At 36.6% G+C, this 18,647-nt stretch overlaps 1 protein-coding gene across 6 annotated transcripts in view; it reads right to left on the bottom strand.

The window, feature by feature from the left end:
* Window positions 1-18,647, bottom strand: part of ARHGEF3 (Rho guanine nucleotide exchange factor 3) — a 267,112-nt gene that overhangs the window by 135,816 nt on the left and 112,649 nt on the right. For 5 of the 6 annotated variants that reach the window (XM_039546934.1, XM_039546928.1, XM_039546935.1 and 2 more), the window contains one exon: window positions 2,453-2,515. In XM_039546934.1, coding sequence (XP_039402868.1) covers window positions 2,453-2,515 — 63 coding nt within the window. Of the gene's footprint in view, window positions 1-2,452; window positions 2,516-18,316; window positions 18,442-18,647 lie in introns of those variants that run through there. The other variant, XM_039546933.1, reaches the window with a different exon arrangement.

Here is an 18,647-nt window from a genome sequence, read left to right on the forward strand (position 1 = left end):
CAGACTCCCCCTACAGCAAGAATTCACAATTATTTTTATAACAAGGACCACAATTTAGCAGAGGTTGTCTCACAGACCAACTACCTAACCATTTACAATTACATGGACCACCTTCCCTCCAATTCACATTTATATACTATTCCTGTGGCAACTATAGCAGTTGTTTATATGGGAAAGAAGTATCAGGAAAATATGTAAAGTTATTTTTTAATAGGATTTGGCAACTAGAAATGAAAAAGAGCTAGTGCCATCTGATCAGCCAGCATTCTGCAAATGACCAACGATCATCACCAAATATCTTTCAGCAAAAATAACCCCTAAAGTAGAATGCAGTGTCCTCTGCTACAACTTCAACTCGTGGAAGGAGCCAAATGGTTGCAACATTTTGTTCATTTTATGACAACAGGCATGAAGAACTTAAGATAAAGCAAATGACTGACCCAGATGTATGCTGATGACATTTACTTAGGTGACCAAGCACTGTCATTCCCAGTACTTTGAAGACACCCTCAATGCTGACTTGATTAAGATGGGCAAATACTTGTACGGTGACATTTATAACCAAGTGTGACCAAGACAGTTTCAAATGTGTTTCATCTTTACAATGCCACACCAGCTCAAGAACTGAATATCTTTCTTAATGGACATCGCTTGAAATACAGATCCCCAACCAGTTTACCTCAGACTAACCCTAGATATAATATTTCTCACATATCTTAGCCACCTGAGGAAAACTGTGGCTAAAGTGAGGTCATGTAATAACCTTCTAAGCAAATTGGCTGGCACATCATGGGGAGCATGAAGCACTCATGAAATTTGATTGATCTCACATAGGTTATTTTGGGTGCTGCATTTATATAATGGAATAACCCATTTTACAATAATAATTTGAATTATTTTCACCCTGATATTGCAGAAGAAATATAAATATGATTCAGATAAATGTATTTTCAGTTAGGCCCATTCTGTGCCTGAAAACAACAGAAAGGCATGATATAAAAAACCCTTTGGTTAGCTGTAGTTCTGGCTAAAGTGAGAACTACTGAATAAACATAATTTATATACATCTGGGGTGTAAATCTATGAGAGTGTCTCTTAGTCAGATATTCCTAAGGAAGAAATACACATTTCTCACAGTGAGTAATTTGATAAAAAGTTGTATAGCCCTCACCCACCACTGAATATTAGCAGTAAAAAGGCACCACCAACTTGAAAGCTAATCCATAATTTAGAAAAATGAATGCAAAGTTGTTTCAGGTACCACACCTGATCCTGAAAAATCCTGCCATGTTATGTGATGGTAAAATCCAAATTTTGTATTTTTTAAAATGACTTTCACCTCATCATACAGTGTGAAAGATCTGCAGCAAAAGGAGAAACTGACTAAATGAGCACAGGCGAAAACAGTGAAAATGATTATACACAAAACAAACACACTGAGAAAGGAAAAAAGAAAAAATCTCCCTCTAATTCAGTTGAGAAATCGTAAACGTTATTTTCAGAGAGAAGTCTCTTAAAGTGTAAGAATCTCTTCATGTAAGAATTATAACCTTAATATGAAAAATAATAGGCATTTCAATTTACTGTGTACTTGTCCTTACTAAAAGCCTGATCCAACAGTCATTGAAGTCAATGGGAAACTTTCAGCTTCTGAAGCTAAATAGTGTTTTAAAGTAAGCAGACACTGATCAGTGTAGTAAAATAATCATTTACATAAAAATGAAATCAGTGTTACCAAATAAGACTACTGGATAGCTCAAATTTATTTACAGAAACAGTTTTTGGGTTGTTGGTTTTTTTGGGGGAGTGGGGGGAGGGTTGAGGGGAAAGGAGGAAGGGGAGTCCTACGGAGGAGATAGGCGGAACCGAGGAGAATCAGCCAATTAGAAACAGCTTATTTGAACAGAAAACTGTACACATTTAAAAACTGTATCCTTTGCTTAGAAGCTGGCTTCTAAATGTCAGAAATATTCCATAGAACAATCACAATACAGGTCTTCAGTAACGATGCACTTAGCTCTCACTATTGCACTAATACCAAGGTTATACACTTTGAAAGTATTAACATAATGCATCATTTGATATAATTGAAATAAAATCAATGCAATTCAATGATGCAATGAAATAAATTCACATCTGGTTTAGTGTCTTGGCTTCACACTGAGTTTTTGTCTTGATATTTATCTAGGGCTGGGGATCCATTACTTTCTAACAACAGTCTATACTTCTGACATTATTATCCTCCAATTATTACACTATAGGAACAGGACATTTTCAATCTAGTTGGCAATGATATATATTAAATCTAAGTTGTATGCAAAACTAGTGTTATTTCAGGTCATGAATGAACAGGCTGCAGCAGAAATGGCCAATGTACCTTTGTTTCAGAAAACAACAGGATATCCGCATTTTAGTTCAAGACAAAAAAAAAAAACCTAAAGAAATTACTCACGCTTGCATCAAGGCTGCAAATACTGATTGCATCTTCATCTTGGGTACTCTGTTTCCGTTTCTTCTGTAAAATAAAATGGAAAGAAAAGCTCAGACATTAGTAAAGATTACCAAGTTGCCAGCAAGAAGATCTTTAAACAGATAATTAAGCATGTAACAGACATCACAAAATAATACTTTAACCATTTGTTCTTTCTTTACGCATATTGATAGTTTAAGAGGATAACAGCTATATGTGACTATTAGTTCTATATTCACTTTTTTGTGCCACTGTTTTCTTATTGGCCTGCTTCCTCTTCCTATCCTCCCACCTCCTCATATCACCTCACAGTAATTCAAACTATAAACCCCAATTTTAGACATAATTCAGAGGAAGTAGAATAATTAGCTGCATGAATCAAACTTGACATGGCTATTTGTTGATAAAAGGATACAGGATCTTCAACCTCCATGTAGGCACCCACCAGACACCTATTTTAATCTGACAGTAGGAGGATGGTAGCTCTGTCAGAGCAGCATAACCTCCCTAGTAGTCATTTTAACACATAACATCTTAATGAGAAGTTAGTGAGAACTTTTTGACTGAAACTTATTGCTCAGATACTGAGCAGTCATTTAAAGACAGGTGCACTCTACTATTATCTTTAAATAAAACTTTCCTACTTTATACAAGTAAATGTAAATATTGGGAAATATTTAAGATTTTTTTTAATAGAACAAAGCTTATTTTTATAGCTAATTTTGCATGCAGTTCACTATGGACCAGTACAAGGCCTGTCTACCACACAAGCCTTTAAAATGGTGCTTAAGTGGGATCTTAAGTGGTATGTAAGTCTAGAATGGGATCTCTGCATAAGGGGTTAGTTTCACCTTTTGTGAAATGTCAGACAAGGCTTTGGGGTGGCTATATTATTATTAAAAAGAAGAGTATCTGTATAAAAAGGTCAACCCTAATAGTTTCAAGGGGCTCTTGAATATTTCTTTTGCACAAGGTTTCAATTTAAATGCGACTCTAAATCATTTTTCAGAGAGTATAAAATTGAGCCAGTGTGCACTCTGTCATCATTATTAATTACTTTGATTGACCCAGGCCACTATTTTACACCAGCACAACGATTGTAAGTCATTTTCAAATAACTCATGTCCATTTTTTTGCACTGTTTCCTGGAAAATGGCAGCATACAAAAATCTATACACTTGGAGGTATCAAAAACATCAAGACTCATTTCAGAAAGGTGAGCCAAAGAAGAATTGAACTCCTGATCAAAACAAGTGCTTCAGCCACTACAACTTAATGGGAATGTTCTGTTCTCTTACTACTATCATGCTTCAGCAAAGTAGAAGCCAAAACTTACCAGCCCAAATCCAACAGTTTCGCTTCAAGCATAGTTCCTGCTGCCCAGAATCAAATTACTCTGAGCAGAAGCAAATATTCTTGTAGTGCATTTGTTTGCCTGATTGGGTCCTTATGTAATTTTAAAATGCCCTGTGCTTATTCCATTTCTGAATGTGATCCGTTTCACAAGGCTGCTATTATTTTCCACTTACAAGTCTTCCCTAATGATGGTTGAGACTGTTTGATCTTTCCTTTTATGAATTGTTAGAACACTATGCACCCCATGAAAGACACACAAAAACCCTGCATATTACTATAGTTTAATTAATTATGCCCCAAATACGCTAACAGTTGTACTACTGGTAAAGACGATAGGTAAAATTTTCAAAAGTGCCTACGTCACTTTGAAAATGAGTTTAGGCTCCTAAGTCATATGAGCACTTTACAGTATATAGTTATATGAAAAATATTTTACTTCTTACCAAAAACATGAGAAAAATACTTACACGTATATTGCATGCAGCTTGACAAGACAACATGAACATTTTATATTAAAATTACTTAAAATAAGGAAATAAAAGTTGATTTTGTGTGTGTGTCTGTGTGTGTGTGTGTGTGTGTGTGTGTGTGTGTGTGCTCACGTGCGCATGCACATGTGCACATACAGTTGAAATTAGGTCTTTCCAATATATACATTTCAACAAACAAATGCTATCTCCAAATAGCCAACATGGCAAAGTTTGAAAAACAAGTGAATTTACACCACAAGAATTATATTAAAATTTGTCTGGCTTTTTGGTAAATAAGTCAGTGATCCCATTCTGTCACAGTCACTTTTTTGGTTTTGTGACATGACAGACACTCTTCTGATGTCTTCACACAGGTTCATCACAAGGAGAATTCTCTATACCCAGTGAAAAACAAATAGTATGAAAAAACATTTAACAGAGCTCTGCATATTCTATTGCACCAAACTGATTTAGAAAACAAGAAATTTGATCCTTATTTATCCAGCTGTGTTGTCTCCCTTGTCAAACAGAGATAAGTGTTTGAGATAACTGAAGATTTATTTCCCACTGTGAATTCTATGTGTGGTAAAGAAAGTGAGTAAAAACATATAGATGACACATTGGGCCCTGGTTTTATGGCAAGACCCAAGTTTAAGTAAAATTCAGGATTGTTTTACTTCTCACTGAAGTATTTGAATATTACACATCTTTAAAGAAAGCCCCTCAAAACAGTGACAGTCTATATTCTTATAGGTCTGCACACTCTTAAAGCAACATATAGAAATAATTATAATTCGCCTGTAATGCTTAATAGTGGTAAAACAATAAGGTAGCTTGACCACTGTAGTCAATATCACTAATTCCTACCTTACATTCAGAGATAAAGCAATGAAAGAATAGCTGCTTTGGAAAAGATACAAGAAGACACGATACAAAAAACAAAGCTGAAGAATGCAGTGTAGCTGTAGCAGTGTCAGTCCCAGGATATTAGAAAAGGTGTGTGAGGTAATATCTTTTATTGGACTTTCTGTTGGCGAGAGACACAAGCTTTCAGGTCCTGGAAAGGTACATCCAGCATCAACTGCAAAATGTAAGGTGGAATAGATTATGTAGCATAAGTTGTTAGCATATATTTTAACCACTGAAGATAGAGTGGCCCACTAACACCTCTGAAGGCATAGGACAAAAAGAGGGAGTGAGCAATTTACAGATTGTTATATTAAACTATAAATCCAATGTCTAACCCCCTCTTTTTGTCCTATGACTGTGTTAAGGGTGCACTCTACCTTGAATGGTCCCTTATAATATGTGCTAACTACTTACGCTAAACAATCTCTTCCACCTTGCCTTTTACTGTGACATTCAGAGTTCCTTTCCCAGACCTGAAGAAGAGCTCTGTGTGTATGCTCAAAAACTGGTCTCTCTCACTAACAGAAGTTGGTCCAATAAAAGATATAACCTCACCCATCCTGTTGTTTGTCTAAAGCTGAAGAAGTCAGCCATGTAGTTACTTCCATATTTTAATAACTGTAGATGCCAACTGGTGCCAATGACTACACCTGGAAATAGCATGGACAAGTGTTGCATAAATGTACACAAGTTAATATTAAGATTGCTCACTTCTGACATCTCCGCTTTTCCAAATTGTGGGCCTCTTTGTGCAGACTGTAAATCATGCAGAATCAAGTCAAACCTGGCACTGGTTTTTGTGACATTGACAACAGTCTCTAGATCAAGCAACTGTTTTTTTACTGTGCTCTGTGTGCAGTATTGCCAGTCCCAAGCATTCAAAAATCATGAGTTGAACCCCATAAAATTATGAGATTAAAATATAATAAATGTTGGGTGCTTTTTATTTGCCTTTTGGGTTTTCAGCCCCTACTATATACTTGGTGGACATTTTCATGCTTTTCTCCACAACCATGAAATTTTTATTAATCAAAAACTGATATTGTCACACAATCACTTGACTCACAGAGGTTGGGCTTTCAGAAAAACATCAATTACCACGAGACTTGCAAGAGTTGACAACACTGTTAACGTCTTGTACTTTAAGCTATTCCACCTCACTATCCTAATTTTGATCTTTTCTGATCTTCCTTTTACAAGAGAAAAAGGAGTAATGTGACCTCTCATTTAAAATGACTTGATGTCAGCATACTCGTCCCTACAATTTGGTGGCATCATAAAACTAGGTGCACACATAGAGTTTATGCAAACTACTGTCAAATAAAAGGATAGAAAGCAGAAAGAGGGGGAAATGGCTTATTTAGAAAGTATCTATATATAAATAATTTATATTTTGAAATCTTGGAGGAAAAAAGTAAGTTACAGCAGCTTCCAAATTCCCACAGAAAACCATCCCACAAGTTCTCATACTGTTTTGGTAGAAGAGTGTCTGTCTCATGGACTCCTCCCTTCTCATTCATGAGTGCATGAACCACCTTCACTATCATTTGTAATCAAAATGACATCCCTATGGCTACTACAGCAATTGCTGACATGAAAAAAGTAATACAGTAACTCCCCACTTAATGTTGTAGTTATGTTCCTGAAAAATGTGACTTTAAGTGAAACGATGTTAAGTGAATCTAATTTCCCCATAAGAAATAATGTAAAGGGGGGGGGGGTTTCCAGGGCTGCTTCCCCTATTCTGCAAGTACCAGGGGTGGGGAGGGGGCTCAACCCTCAGCCTGCCCACTCCACCCTTCTCCCATACCCCCACCCTTGACCCGCCTCTTCTCCCCCCCCACTTCCTCCCCCTTTACTTTGCACGCTGCGTCCTGGCTCCTCCCCATCCCTCCCCTCCCTTCTAAACGCCGCAAGCCAGCTTCATATTAAAATGCAATTATGCTATGTTTGAATCTCTTTCAGGGAATTAAACAAAAGAAAAAGAAAAAGCCCAGAATCTCATCCTCAAAATTATAGCCAGGATTTTATATAAAAGTGGGAGAAAAAAGTAGAGGACTATTTTAAAACCATAACAGTTGCATTTTAGCATTTTTTTAATTTCAAAGCAGAACCAGATTGTGAATTCTCATATGAAGACATAATGTAAATGTTTAACTGAACCACATTCTCCCCTTTTACAGTGTGCATTACTGAACACCTCTTGGTGTTACGTTCTCGTGCAAAACATTATCAGCAACAAGTTAAGGACAGGCTGGAATGCCAGAGGAACTCTGGTCTAGACAGCCAAACAGCAGATGCGTAAATCAGAGGCAACACTCAGTATATTTTACTTTACAGAATAAACTAATCCACATTATTAATAAGGACAAGCATGATGAATTAATGATGAAAGACATAGTAAAAAGTCAGGGATAGAGCGCTACAAAATGTACTTTGTTCACACGATAATGCTTCATAAGGTACTAATAAACGAACTGTAGTATATTCTGTATAACTCATAAAAACTCTACATATGTAACTGCCCAAATCCTTTCAGTTTACTCCAAAGGGTTTAGGTACTGGTATATTTGGATATGCTTTGATTCTTCAGTCTCTGCTTTGCAAGCAAGAACTATGGAAGTATTCTTCTTTTATGCCAGGTCTACATATAAAAGTTGTACTGCTTCATCAGTAAGAAAAGCAAAAATTAAAAAAAAAAACACAATCCATGGCTGCAACTAACATAATTATACCAGTACAAAAACTGTGTGTAGACCAGGCATCAGTCTGTAAACCTTAAAATCCAATACATTCCAAAAGACTCCACATTCTAACATAACAAAAAGTTGGCTACTCCATCACTTCAAAGGAAAAGAATGCAGCTGAGGTCTATATACTACCCAGGGAGGTGACATTCTTCTTCTTAAAAAGAAACCACAGAAAGATAGGAAATACCTTGTGTATTTAAAAAGAGTATGTGCTCCAAATTCTAGAAGGGATGAAGCATTATTCCCCTTTTAAAAATAAATATTTAGAATTTTGGTGAATGATTACATATTTATAAATCATATAAGGTTAATCATTCAACTAGGAAACAACAATTCACCTCTGAAGCTATAATAAATGTTCTCTGCAATTACACAGAAATAAGGCAAAGTATAACATAAACCTAACAACATTAACACTGAAGGATAGTAACAAATGACAGCACATAAAACAAGATGATAGCTCCTTTGCTTAAGAATTCATTAAATGAATCTTACTCATGGTCACGTGGCCATGGATTAACAAAGAACATGACATTTCCAGCCATGGCAGTGTTCTACCTAAAGCTAATTAAAAAATTAAATAAGAAACACAAGCAAATTAGCAAGGCTGAAGGATTAGAATGAATTTGAAGAAGACAGGACAAACTGTTGTAGCAGCAGAGTTATCCAACAGCAACTATATATAGGCTTTTGGCCATTATTTTAGAAAGGGCATGTATGATTGACCCTTGGATCATCTGCCAAAATGTGTTAAATGTGATTCATTCTCCATTCCAGCCTCCTTTGCTCTGCCAAACCCTCACTGGTACAGAAAATTCTTGGTGGTAGTATCTGTTTCCATTCTCACATACACAGCCACTTCTTGAGTCCCAATTCAAATATTTAAAGAAAATGTTTAAAGGTAAGTGTTTTTAGTAAAACCCTCTTCAGTCTGAACTGAACAATTATAAACAGATTACATCAGGTGGAAACCAGCAAGTTAAAGTTGTAGCAGACAGTCACAGAGCCTTAAAAATGTGACTGCCCTTCATGATTTTTATATTCCTAAAAATAATGGTCAAATTTGAACTAATTTTACTAATTATTTTCATTATATGTATGTATGCATTAAAAATAATTGACACCGGGAAAAAACAGTAATCTGGACAAGGATGTTTATTCTGTGATGTCTTTTTGTTAATAAGTATAGAGGGAACAAATAACTGATTACCTCCATACTGGATTTATATCTATCTTTTTACTTCTCTTTTGGAATATGAAGCATAGTTTATCATTCAAAAATAAAATGTATTTCTTCCAAATCCTACAGGAACCATTTCTCCCCCCTCCCCCCCATATGTTAATGAAGTGCCATATTTTCAAATACCAGCCTCCATCTCTGCAGGCACAAAACTGTGTGTGTAAAATTGTCAAAAGCACTTATGTGACTTCCATGACTAAGTATCACTGAAAGTCACCTAAATGCTGTTTGAAATTTTATCCTGGGCTTGCCAAAACTGAGCGCTCCCCCCCCCCGCCCCCTGAAAATAATGAGAATGAAAACCTGGCCTTAAAAGCATAAGTAACAGTAAAGCTATCAGCAACTGTATGTTTTCTGATGAACATGTTTCTAGAAATACATTCAAAATACCACAAATGAATTAAAAGCCCTCTAGTAAAAAATGACTACTTCATTGACTGTAAATGTATATTTGTATGATTAAGCATTACCTGATTTTCACTGCCATTCAGTGCTACAGACACACTGTGCAACTAAATGTCTAATTCCATGAATTTAAAATCCAAATGTTAAATACAGTTAAACTGTATAATAACAAAAACTTGAGCTTCCTAAGGTAATTTAAGTAGCAAGTAATCAGTGTCCCTACCATATTAAAATATTGATTGTGTGCATTGCTTGAACAACAAACACACACAAACAAATTCTAGTTGTATCATATCACATTATGTATTAGGTTATCCTCTTATCTTAAATCATGTAGTATTATATAAATCCAAGGTAACATGATATGACAACAAAAGCAAATACGCTGATACGGGTAGGATTGCACTAGAGTGGAAGGACTGAATTTTTACACACCTCTACCTCAATATAACGCTGTCCTCAGGAGCCAAAATATCTTACCACGTTATAGGTAAAACCACGTTATATCAAACTTGATTTGATCCGCCAGCGCACACGGCCCCGCCACTCCGGAGTGCTGCTTTACCGCATTATATCCGAATTTGTGTTAGATCGAGTGGCATTATATCGGGTAGAGGTGTACCATGCACAGAGAGCATGCCCAGTTCCTATTAATATTACCTAGAATTCAGCATGTTCTGTAACACTGACATATTACAATGAAAATGAAGAACAAGACTTATAGATTCCTACGGATAGGAAAGGGAGTGTGACAGACAGATCACAAGCCCAGACAACAGAATGTGCTGTATAAACAAGCATGGATCATTCCATCAGCATACCAAGAAAGGGACACTCATGGGACATGATTGAAGATTTGAACACAAACATGTCATGTACTCTATATAAGCCATCTGGACAAGTTAATATTACTATAAGGACCTTACATTCTGAGATTGTATCAACTTTCTTCTGGATTAAACCCCAAGAAGAAACCTCAATATTATATGGTTCCAGAGGTCTATGAGAAGAAACAGACTCAGAAATAAAATTGGAAAATACATGAAAATTAGTGTCTCTCACTGAGATAAATCAATACTATTTAGGATCTTCTCTCCATATTAGGGAAGTACCGGTAATCCAAAATCTGAATACCCCTGAAATTTGCAGTATTTAAAATCTGGATCTGAATTTTCTGACTTGAGCCTCTCTCTACTTTAAATTCCGAACAAAAACTAGAAAAGACGAAAATTATAGTCAATATCCTGTCCTTCTCCAATAGAGGGATGTGTTGTTTGAAAAATCTGAGATAATGAGAGAGTAATCCCTGTTCATTTTAAATGTCTTTTATTTAGTTGATTAGTGTCATAACTGAAATATTATTTAATCACAGTATTTTCTATTTAATCATAAGTTTTCCAGAACAGCATAATGCATCTGTGGTCAAGTAGCATTTATCTCACTACAAATTTGTTCTTTATTATTTGTTGTATAATTATTAAATTAAAAACAGGTCTGGAACAGTTTTGATTTATACCCTCACTAGGAAATGGTTTGGGTGTTTTTAAGTCCTTGATGCCTCCTCTTTCATCTGTGCTTCAACTGCAGATATTAGCAATAGGTGTGTGTGTGTGTCTGCACATGTGAGTAGGCATTCAAACCTGTCCTGTTGTGACTTCTCTGCACACAAAAATGTGTGCATTGGCTACTCATATATACACAGTATACCCATTTCAAGTGTATACCTCTAGACTTAAGGACATTTTCTTCTCTTTTTGCCCAACAGACAGTTAAAAATATATATTTTTTAAACCAAGCTAAAGCACTAGTTCTCAGTTAATACTGCATACATGGTAAGTGTCAACCTTTAGCTGTTTTCATTGGACTGTTGGCTAAAAGAGTGTGTTCCCTCCACCACCTTGTCAACCTCAAAAATAGCCCAAAGGGATTAATTTCTTTCCACAAACAAAACAAACAAACAACAGAAATCCCAACACATTCACCTTTGGGCAGAGACTGTTTTGGAAAGCTATGACTGTGTTTTAGAACACATGCTGTTAGCAATTTTAAGTATATAGCAGGTGCTACTAAGTGCCCCTCTTTCACACCATGTGGGTCAACATCACTGGCAGGTTAAAAGCAGAATGCTTCCTTGTCTCAATATATCAAGACAGAATTGTTCTTCTCAGTAATTATCTCACAGGAGATGAGAGAGTAAGATATCTAATTATATAGAAAAGCAATGATTTAATTACAGGAATTATTGTAATAAGACATTGTTACAGGAAGCACGGATTGGCATCCTCTCTTCATCACCAGGTTTATTTTATCGATACCGGAGATTTATATACTACCACCTGGGAGAGGAAATACAAGATGTATGAAAATAACTAGATAAAAAATATCCCGTGATGGGGAAGGAAGTAACAAATCTACTTTAGCCATTTTTGTTCCAAAATACAAGCGTGTCTCACACAGAACTGCACCAAAATAACTATGTTTTAGAAAACCAGTCTGCTCCTATTGCTAAAGCATGCCCTTCATGTAAATAAGGATTTATCCCTACTAGGTCAAAAAAGGGACTGCAGCACTTCTCTTCTTCATTTTAAATCACTTGAAAAATTGAAAGTCCCAGAAGACTGCTCTCCAGCATTGTTATTGGGGAAAAAAGATCGATGCAAGAAGCTGGGTTTTGCATTATATTCTAAAATGTGATTATATTTTGCCAAATAAAAGCATGTCAAGATGCACTATATTATAGTGGGCTGTGAAATGTACATAAAGGTATGTACTTCAAGAAACTATTGAAATGTGTTCAGTACCATTCTGGCTCTCAAGGGATTATAAATATACTAATTTCAGGTAGTCATTAGAAGTTTCATGGATGATATAGCTCCAAAATAAAGTAAAATCATCAAGTTAGAAACTTATAAGTTTATATTTTGGGTAGGTTGGTCTCCTCGGTATAACAATGAGCTATACTGACCCAAACCACCTAAGTGTTTTATACATGTGGTTCTCAATTAACACACACAAAAATATTGTTTTGGATCCAATTTAAATTGGGTATAAAATTACCTGTCCAAAAGATTAATCTTCTTCCATTATAAGGTTAATTGAATAATTACTAATTTAACATTTCCTGCCATAGATGGTAGGATATAACATCACAAAGCAGACTTTAGAAATGAACCACTACAGGCAGCAGTGGTGTCTTATTACTCAGCTTAATGCCAGCTTGCTTTGTGGTACTAGAAGAAGACTAAGGGCTCATGTAAGATTAGCCATTTTCCATCTTATCATATTACTACTGTACTGGTATTCAAGTTTCTATGATGAAATAAAAGTTACAGTTGCCAAAAGGAATTTTGTATTAACTGATACAATACAAAGCTCTTAATTGCAACTCCTTATTTGTGTGAGGAGTGAAGGGGGATGAACAGACCATGTCATACTAATCCTATGAGCCTACTTTCCTACAATGGCTAACAAAAAGCCTATGATTTTCCCCTTGGATGACCACCTCCCTCCATCCCAAGGTTTCTCATCGCTATTTGATTAAAATCTAACAAATAAGGTTCTTTTAAAATAGAGAAAAAATAACATGTCCTCCACTTCAAGTGAATCCAAATACAAGTGAGTCTCAGAACAGTCTTCTTTGAGGCCTGCATGGACAGGATCCATCTCTTTATTCCTCTTCTTTTGTATTTTAGTGGTACTTTCATGTTATACCAGTGAAAGTCCTGAGATTTGGAAGGCAGCCCTGAGGACACGGGAAACCCCACAGGATCCTGAAGTAGATTTGCTCACAGCACAATGTTTCTTTGTAGGTTGAATGATGCAAAGTACATGCCCACAGGGCCATAATTTTATAGGCTAATACCAGATTCTAATACAGAATGAAGAAAAGCATAAAAGAATGATTTACCCAATCTTCTAACCTCTAATATATCAGTTCTTTATATAATATTGGTGCAAATAATTCACTTAAACTCTAAACAGACCCCAAAACCTTTAAAATTTTGTAATACGTTAGCTTCTGTGTATGTTTCTACTGCCCTCTACTGTTTGGAATATGCAAGACCTGACCAAGTCTCCGACACAGCAATTCTCCTGTTCCCTGATTCAGGACCTGAAAATTTAATTTAAATCCTACTCCTGTTGATAACTAATGGAGATTCCCTCTAGGGTCCAGCAATAGACTAAGTATTTTTAACAGAGATCTGCAAGTTCTATTACGATCCCGTATGCATGCAGTTAGCTGGCCACCATGGGGTCTGTATATTGGTATGTACATGGCCAAGAATGGATAGAGGATTCAACTAAAAGCTACACAAGTTTTTATATCAACTACTAGAAACATACATTTGTCTCTTGATTTTACCGAAAATCTAATGGATGCTATTACAGGCCGTTATGAAAACGGGGTCCAAATTTTTTTGTTATTCTAAGCCGGCTACCTAAATTCACCACCCTGCCAGGAAAATGGCAGCAGGAGAGAGCATCCTCTGCCATCCAACTTTGAACATGAAAAGTGAGATTTATTCTTTTGTCTTTGTAATGTGAGATGGATTTGAGATTTTGCCATCAAAGTAACAAAATGAACAATGAAAATCTCATTCGCTGTGTGTAACTAACAGGAAATAGGTGTGCATATACAGGATGCTGGAAGGACAAGAAGCAGCAAAGCTTTGTTTGAGGATTGGTATTCATTCACTTTTTATTTATTTGAGGACTGGTATTCATTCTCTTCTCCAGTCCCTTTTTGGGAAGGCAAGGAAGAGTGCAAATTATTAGAATCTAACAGAGCTAAATATGTTTAAATCCATTTCATGGTTTGCAATAGACTCCTCAAGCCAAATTCAGTGCCTCTAGACACTTCTGCAACACAATGCTTAAAAGATAACAACTGAGAATACATACACTCTCCTGATATACAAGGAATTCTAAATTGGTCTTATACACCAAGGAGAGAGAAGATGTAAATTAAAGTAGTCCCAAACATACTTAACTTTACGTATTTTGCTACTTTTTTCCCAGATAAGACCTTCTTTTCAAGCACTATTTGGATCAGATCAATTCTTTGGGTGTTGAGCTCCCAAGTAATTCAACCAGTGAATGTGCAAATAGTTGTTCCATAGCCCTGGATTCCAGTGTCTTTGGAAATCTGACCTAGAAGAGGTTGCAGATTCTAGTCTTGTCTATTCAGGGAGAAGGAATTTATTATAGAGCCATGCTAGCTCTATCTCAGACAGAAAAAGTATTCAAAAAATAGTCTTGACCAGTGCTCTCCCTGTATCTACAAACTAGATCAAGTTATGTTTGTACCTTTGATGATATCATAAACACCTTTTGGTCTATCTGGGTATCCATGACCTTTACTGGCAGCTGTTAACCATTTATTTGAAGTTCAAGCCCGGTTCATTCAGCTAGGTCACATGTGGCAAGTCACACATGTTATTTCACATGTGACCCTTATTGGCCAAGCTTATTCCATCTGATTAAGGGGATCAGCTGAAGCCATTTCTACGTGGTTCCTGAGTAAGAGGGGCTGCAGTTTAGCTGTACTCTGTCTCAGCTGGAAAAGTGAAGAAACAAACAAAAAAAATCTCTTATGTAGTTAGTATGTGAGTGTGAAACTATGCCTCTAGCTTTCTCCCAGTAAGAGGGATCTATCTGGCTTATTTCATTATATAACAACTTTTATACATGGTATTTTTTTTTGACTGATTCAAGAGAACCCTTTCAAGCATTGAGAATCCCTTGCAGGATTCTCATCACTAGTGAGATTGCACATGTTGCTGCACTTGCTCATCATAGTAGCAGAATTTGTAGCAGAATTAAATAATTTCTCTAAACTAGGCCTGTACGTGAGATTCAACCAGATTTATATTTTAGGCAGCTGCAGTCATCCATTATTGGTAAAGCCCTACCAGAGTCATGGTCCATTTTGGTCAATTTCATGGTGATAGGATTTTTAAAATAATAAATTTCATGATTTTGTGAAATTTCAGATTTAAATAGCTGGTGTTGTAATTGTAGGGGTCTTGACCCAAAAAGGAGTTGTGTGTGTGTGTGTGTGGGGGGGAAATGTGTCACGATACTGCTACCCTTACTTCTGTGCTGCTGCTGACAGCGATGTTGCCTTCAGAGCAGGGTAGTTGGAGAACGGAGTCTGCTCGCCGGGAGCCAAGCTCGGAGGGCAGAGCCACTGCCAGCAGCAGCACAGAAATGAGGATAGCATAGTATGTTACTGCCACACTTACTTCTGCACTGCTGCCTTCAGAGCTGTGCCCTCAGTCAGCAGCCACCACTCTCTGGCTACCCAGCTGTGAAGGTGCAGAAGTAAGGATGGCATGGTATCGTATTGCCACCCTTATTTCTGCACCGCTGCTGGCAGGGCACTGCCTTCAGAGCTGGGTGCCCGGCCAACAGCTGCCACTCTCTGGCCGCCCAGCTCTGAAGGCAGCGCGGAAGTAAGGGTGGCAATACCGCAACCCCCACCCTAAAATAATCATTACCCCCCCCGCAACTCCCTTTTGGGTCAGGACCCCCAATTTGAGAAACACTGGTATCCCCTATGAAATCTGTATAGTATAGGGTAAAAGCACATGAAAGACCAGATTTCACGGGTGGAGACCAGATTTCATGGTCCGTGACGCTTCATGGCTGTGAATTTGGTAGTGCCCTAATTATTGGCCTAGTATTTTGCTTTGTCTCTGCTATCTCAATATTCTGCATTCAACATGGCTGTGTTGATATATTTAAAACCACAGAGAGTTCCTGTAGTTAGTCTTTGATCTAACTACTTCATGTAACTTTTGTCAAAGAGTTATGTGCAAGCTATAACATTGCTACACTGAAGATACCAGTTATAACTTACAGAAAAACAATTTAGCTTTCTTTGTAGTGACTCATTGCAATGTCTATTCTGAATTAATTTTTTTTTATTTCCTTCCTTGTTATAGCCAAGTTTTTCAAGGTAAGCACACAAAATTGTTCATGTAACTGCAAATACCCAATGTAATGCACAGACTGAGTAGTTACATGCATCCACATATGCATGACAGACAACCACAATCATACAATACCGTATACAGCATTAAGTGTTATATTTATTTATTTTCACAGAACTCCTAGCTATTTAATTAAAAATGAAGGTTTTTACACCTGCATGTGTATTTTGTTAAATCAGCAACAGTGAATGCACATAGGAGATATGATGAGTGATTTTACAAGACTCTGGCAATGTGTAATCACATAAGTAAAAGAACCGCAGCTCTTGTCTCCTACCAATAAATTTAAGGCAGGTCTTGAAAAATGGTAAATTCAGTCTCAAAAAACCATGTAATACTTTCCAAAAGCTCAACTGCGGATTTATTCCTGCGAGTTAAAGTTTCAGAAAAACATTGTAAATAATGTTTACTGCTAACAAAACATGGGATCCTAACTGAACAGGCATCACTTCACTATTGTTAATATTTGTATGAAAAGCCCAATCCAACATTTCATTATCATGTAGTTGCTTAATTATTTCAATGTTGGATCTGAAAGAGTCTTCTGAACAATTGTGTAGGGTAACTGACCCATCCTGCTTCATACTGTGGGACTGATTCTGCCACCAATATACATGGACTAGTACTGTGGCTATTTCACTGAGTTCGATGCTTGGCAACATGAGTAAGGTTGGCAGAAACAAGCCTAAACTTCCACTACATTCCTTGAATGTGATAGATTTTAGCATTTTTTGTTGCTGTACATTTATAATAAACAAAGAACAATCATGTTCCTATCTAATGTAATGACCACGTTGTAAAATACTAGCTGCAGTACTGCCAGCACAAATACAGACAATTAACCCATCAGAAGATAATTTATGTGTTCTCTATACTGCATATATATGGTAAAACACAGAGGATAAAATAAACCCACGAAGGATACATGGACAAGACCTGACTAACGATAAAGAATACCACATGCTTCAACTTTTATATCAATATTTAATGTGCAAATATCCTACCAGGAATTAAATCAGCTTTAAAAAAAGCAAAACATGCAAGTAATTTGAAGATCGCCTCATTTAATAAGAAGTTCTCTAGTCATCCAACTGGAGAGATCATATTAGGGGTTCTGGAATTAGACCAGTAAATTAGTTAAACTTTACCCACTTCAGACTTGATCAAACACCTGTTACTCATGATAAGTAGCATTTAACCAAGTAGTCATATTGAAATCAATGGAAATAGTCACTTGATTAAAAGCTACCTAATGCAAGTAAGTGTAGCCATTGTTTAATATGTATTATGTATCTTCCTCTGTGCCCAATCCAGAAAGTATGAATCTGTTACAACTCTCCACTTCAAAATCTAACTCTTTACTCACTTCAGTCCCCACTGTTTGACAAAATGGTGGTCCTCACATAAGGGTTGCAGAAGCAGGCCCTTCAGTATTTTTTTTTAAATCACCTCTTCTCTCATTTTACAGCAGCACTACAAAAATAAATACAATTTTAAAAACTCTTTCTTTAGGCAGTATTATAGCATGTTACATATTCATGTTTTTAAGTACATCCTTCCCTTACATAAATAAATATACTCCCTAAACAACCCCTGGGTTGCATGTCTATCTGACTTTAAATCCTGCCATGCATTTAAAGTAAACAAAAATCTGTGAAATTTTTGTGCACAAAAGACAGACACACACAACACACAGTAAAGTAACATAGCCCCTGACATACCTGATGATGTATAAAAAAGCAACACCACACCATGAGGTACTTTGTAATTGTACTGTACTCAGATTTCAAGAGGTTTCTTAATCCTCTTTATACTAAAGTGGTCCCTTTTTCTCCTCTCCACTTTCTGCAGGAACTCCTCCCCATGCAGCCACAATGCATGACAGGAAACAAAAGCAAGCTATATAGTACAAGTCTCAGAAGTTGAGAGATGCACACGAGCCCAACCATCTATATTTTGAGAGGTTTTGGTGGCTTTTTTTGTTTGTTTGTTTGTTTTGGGGGCAAGTCATTCATCTTTGAATACTACTTTGCAGTTAATATATTTAAACGG

The sequence above is a fragment of the Mauremys reevesii genome, linkage group 7 (genome assembly GCF_016161935.1).
Source record: "Mauremys reevesii isolate NIE-2019 linkage group 7, ASM1616193v1, whole genome shotgun sequence".
NCBI classification, from domain to species: Eukaryota; Metazoa; Chordata; order Testudines; family Geoemydidae; genus Mauremys; species Mauremys reevesii.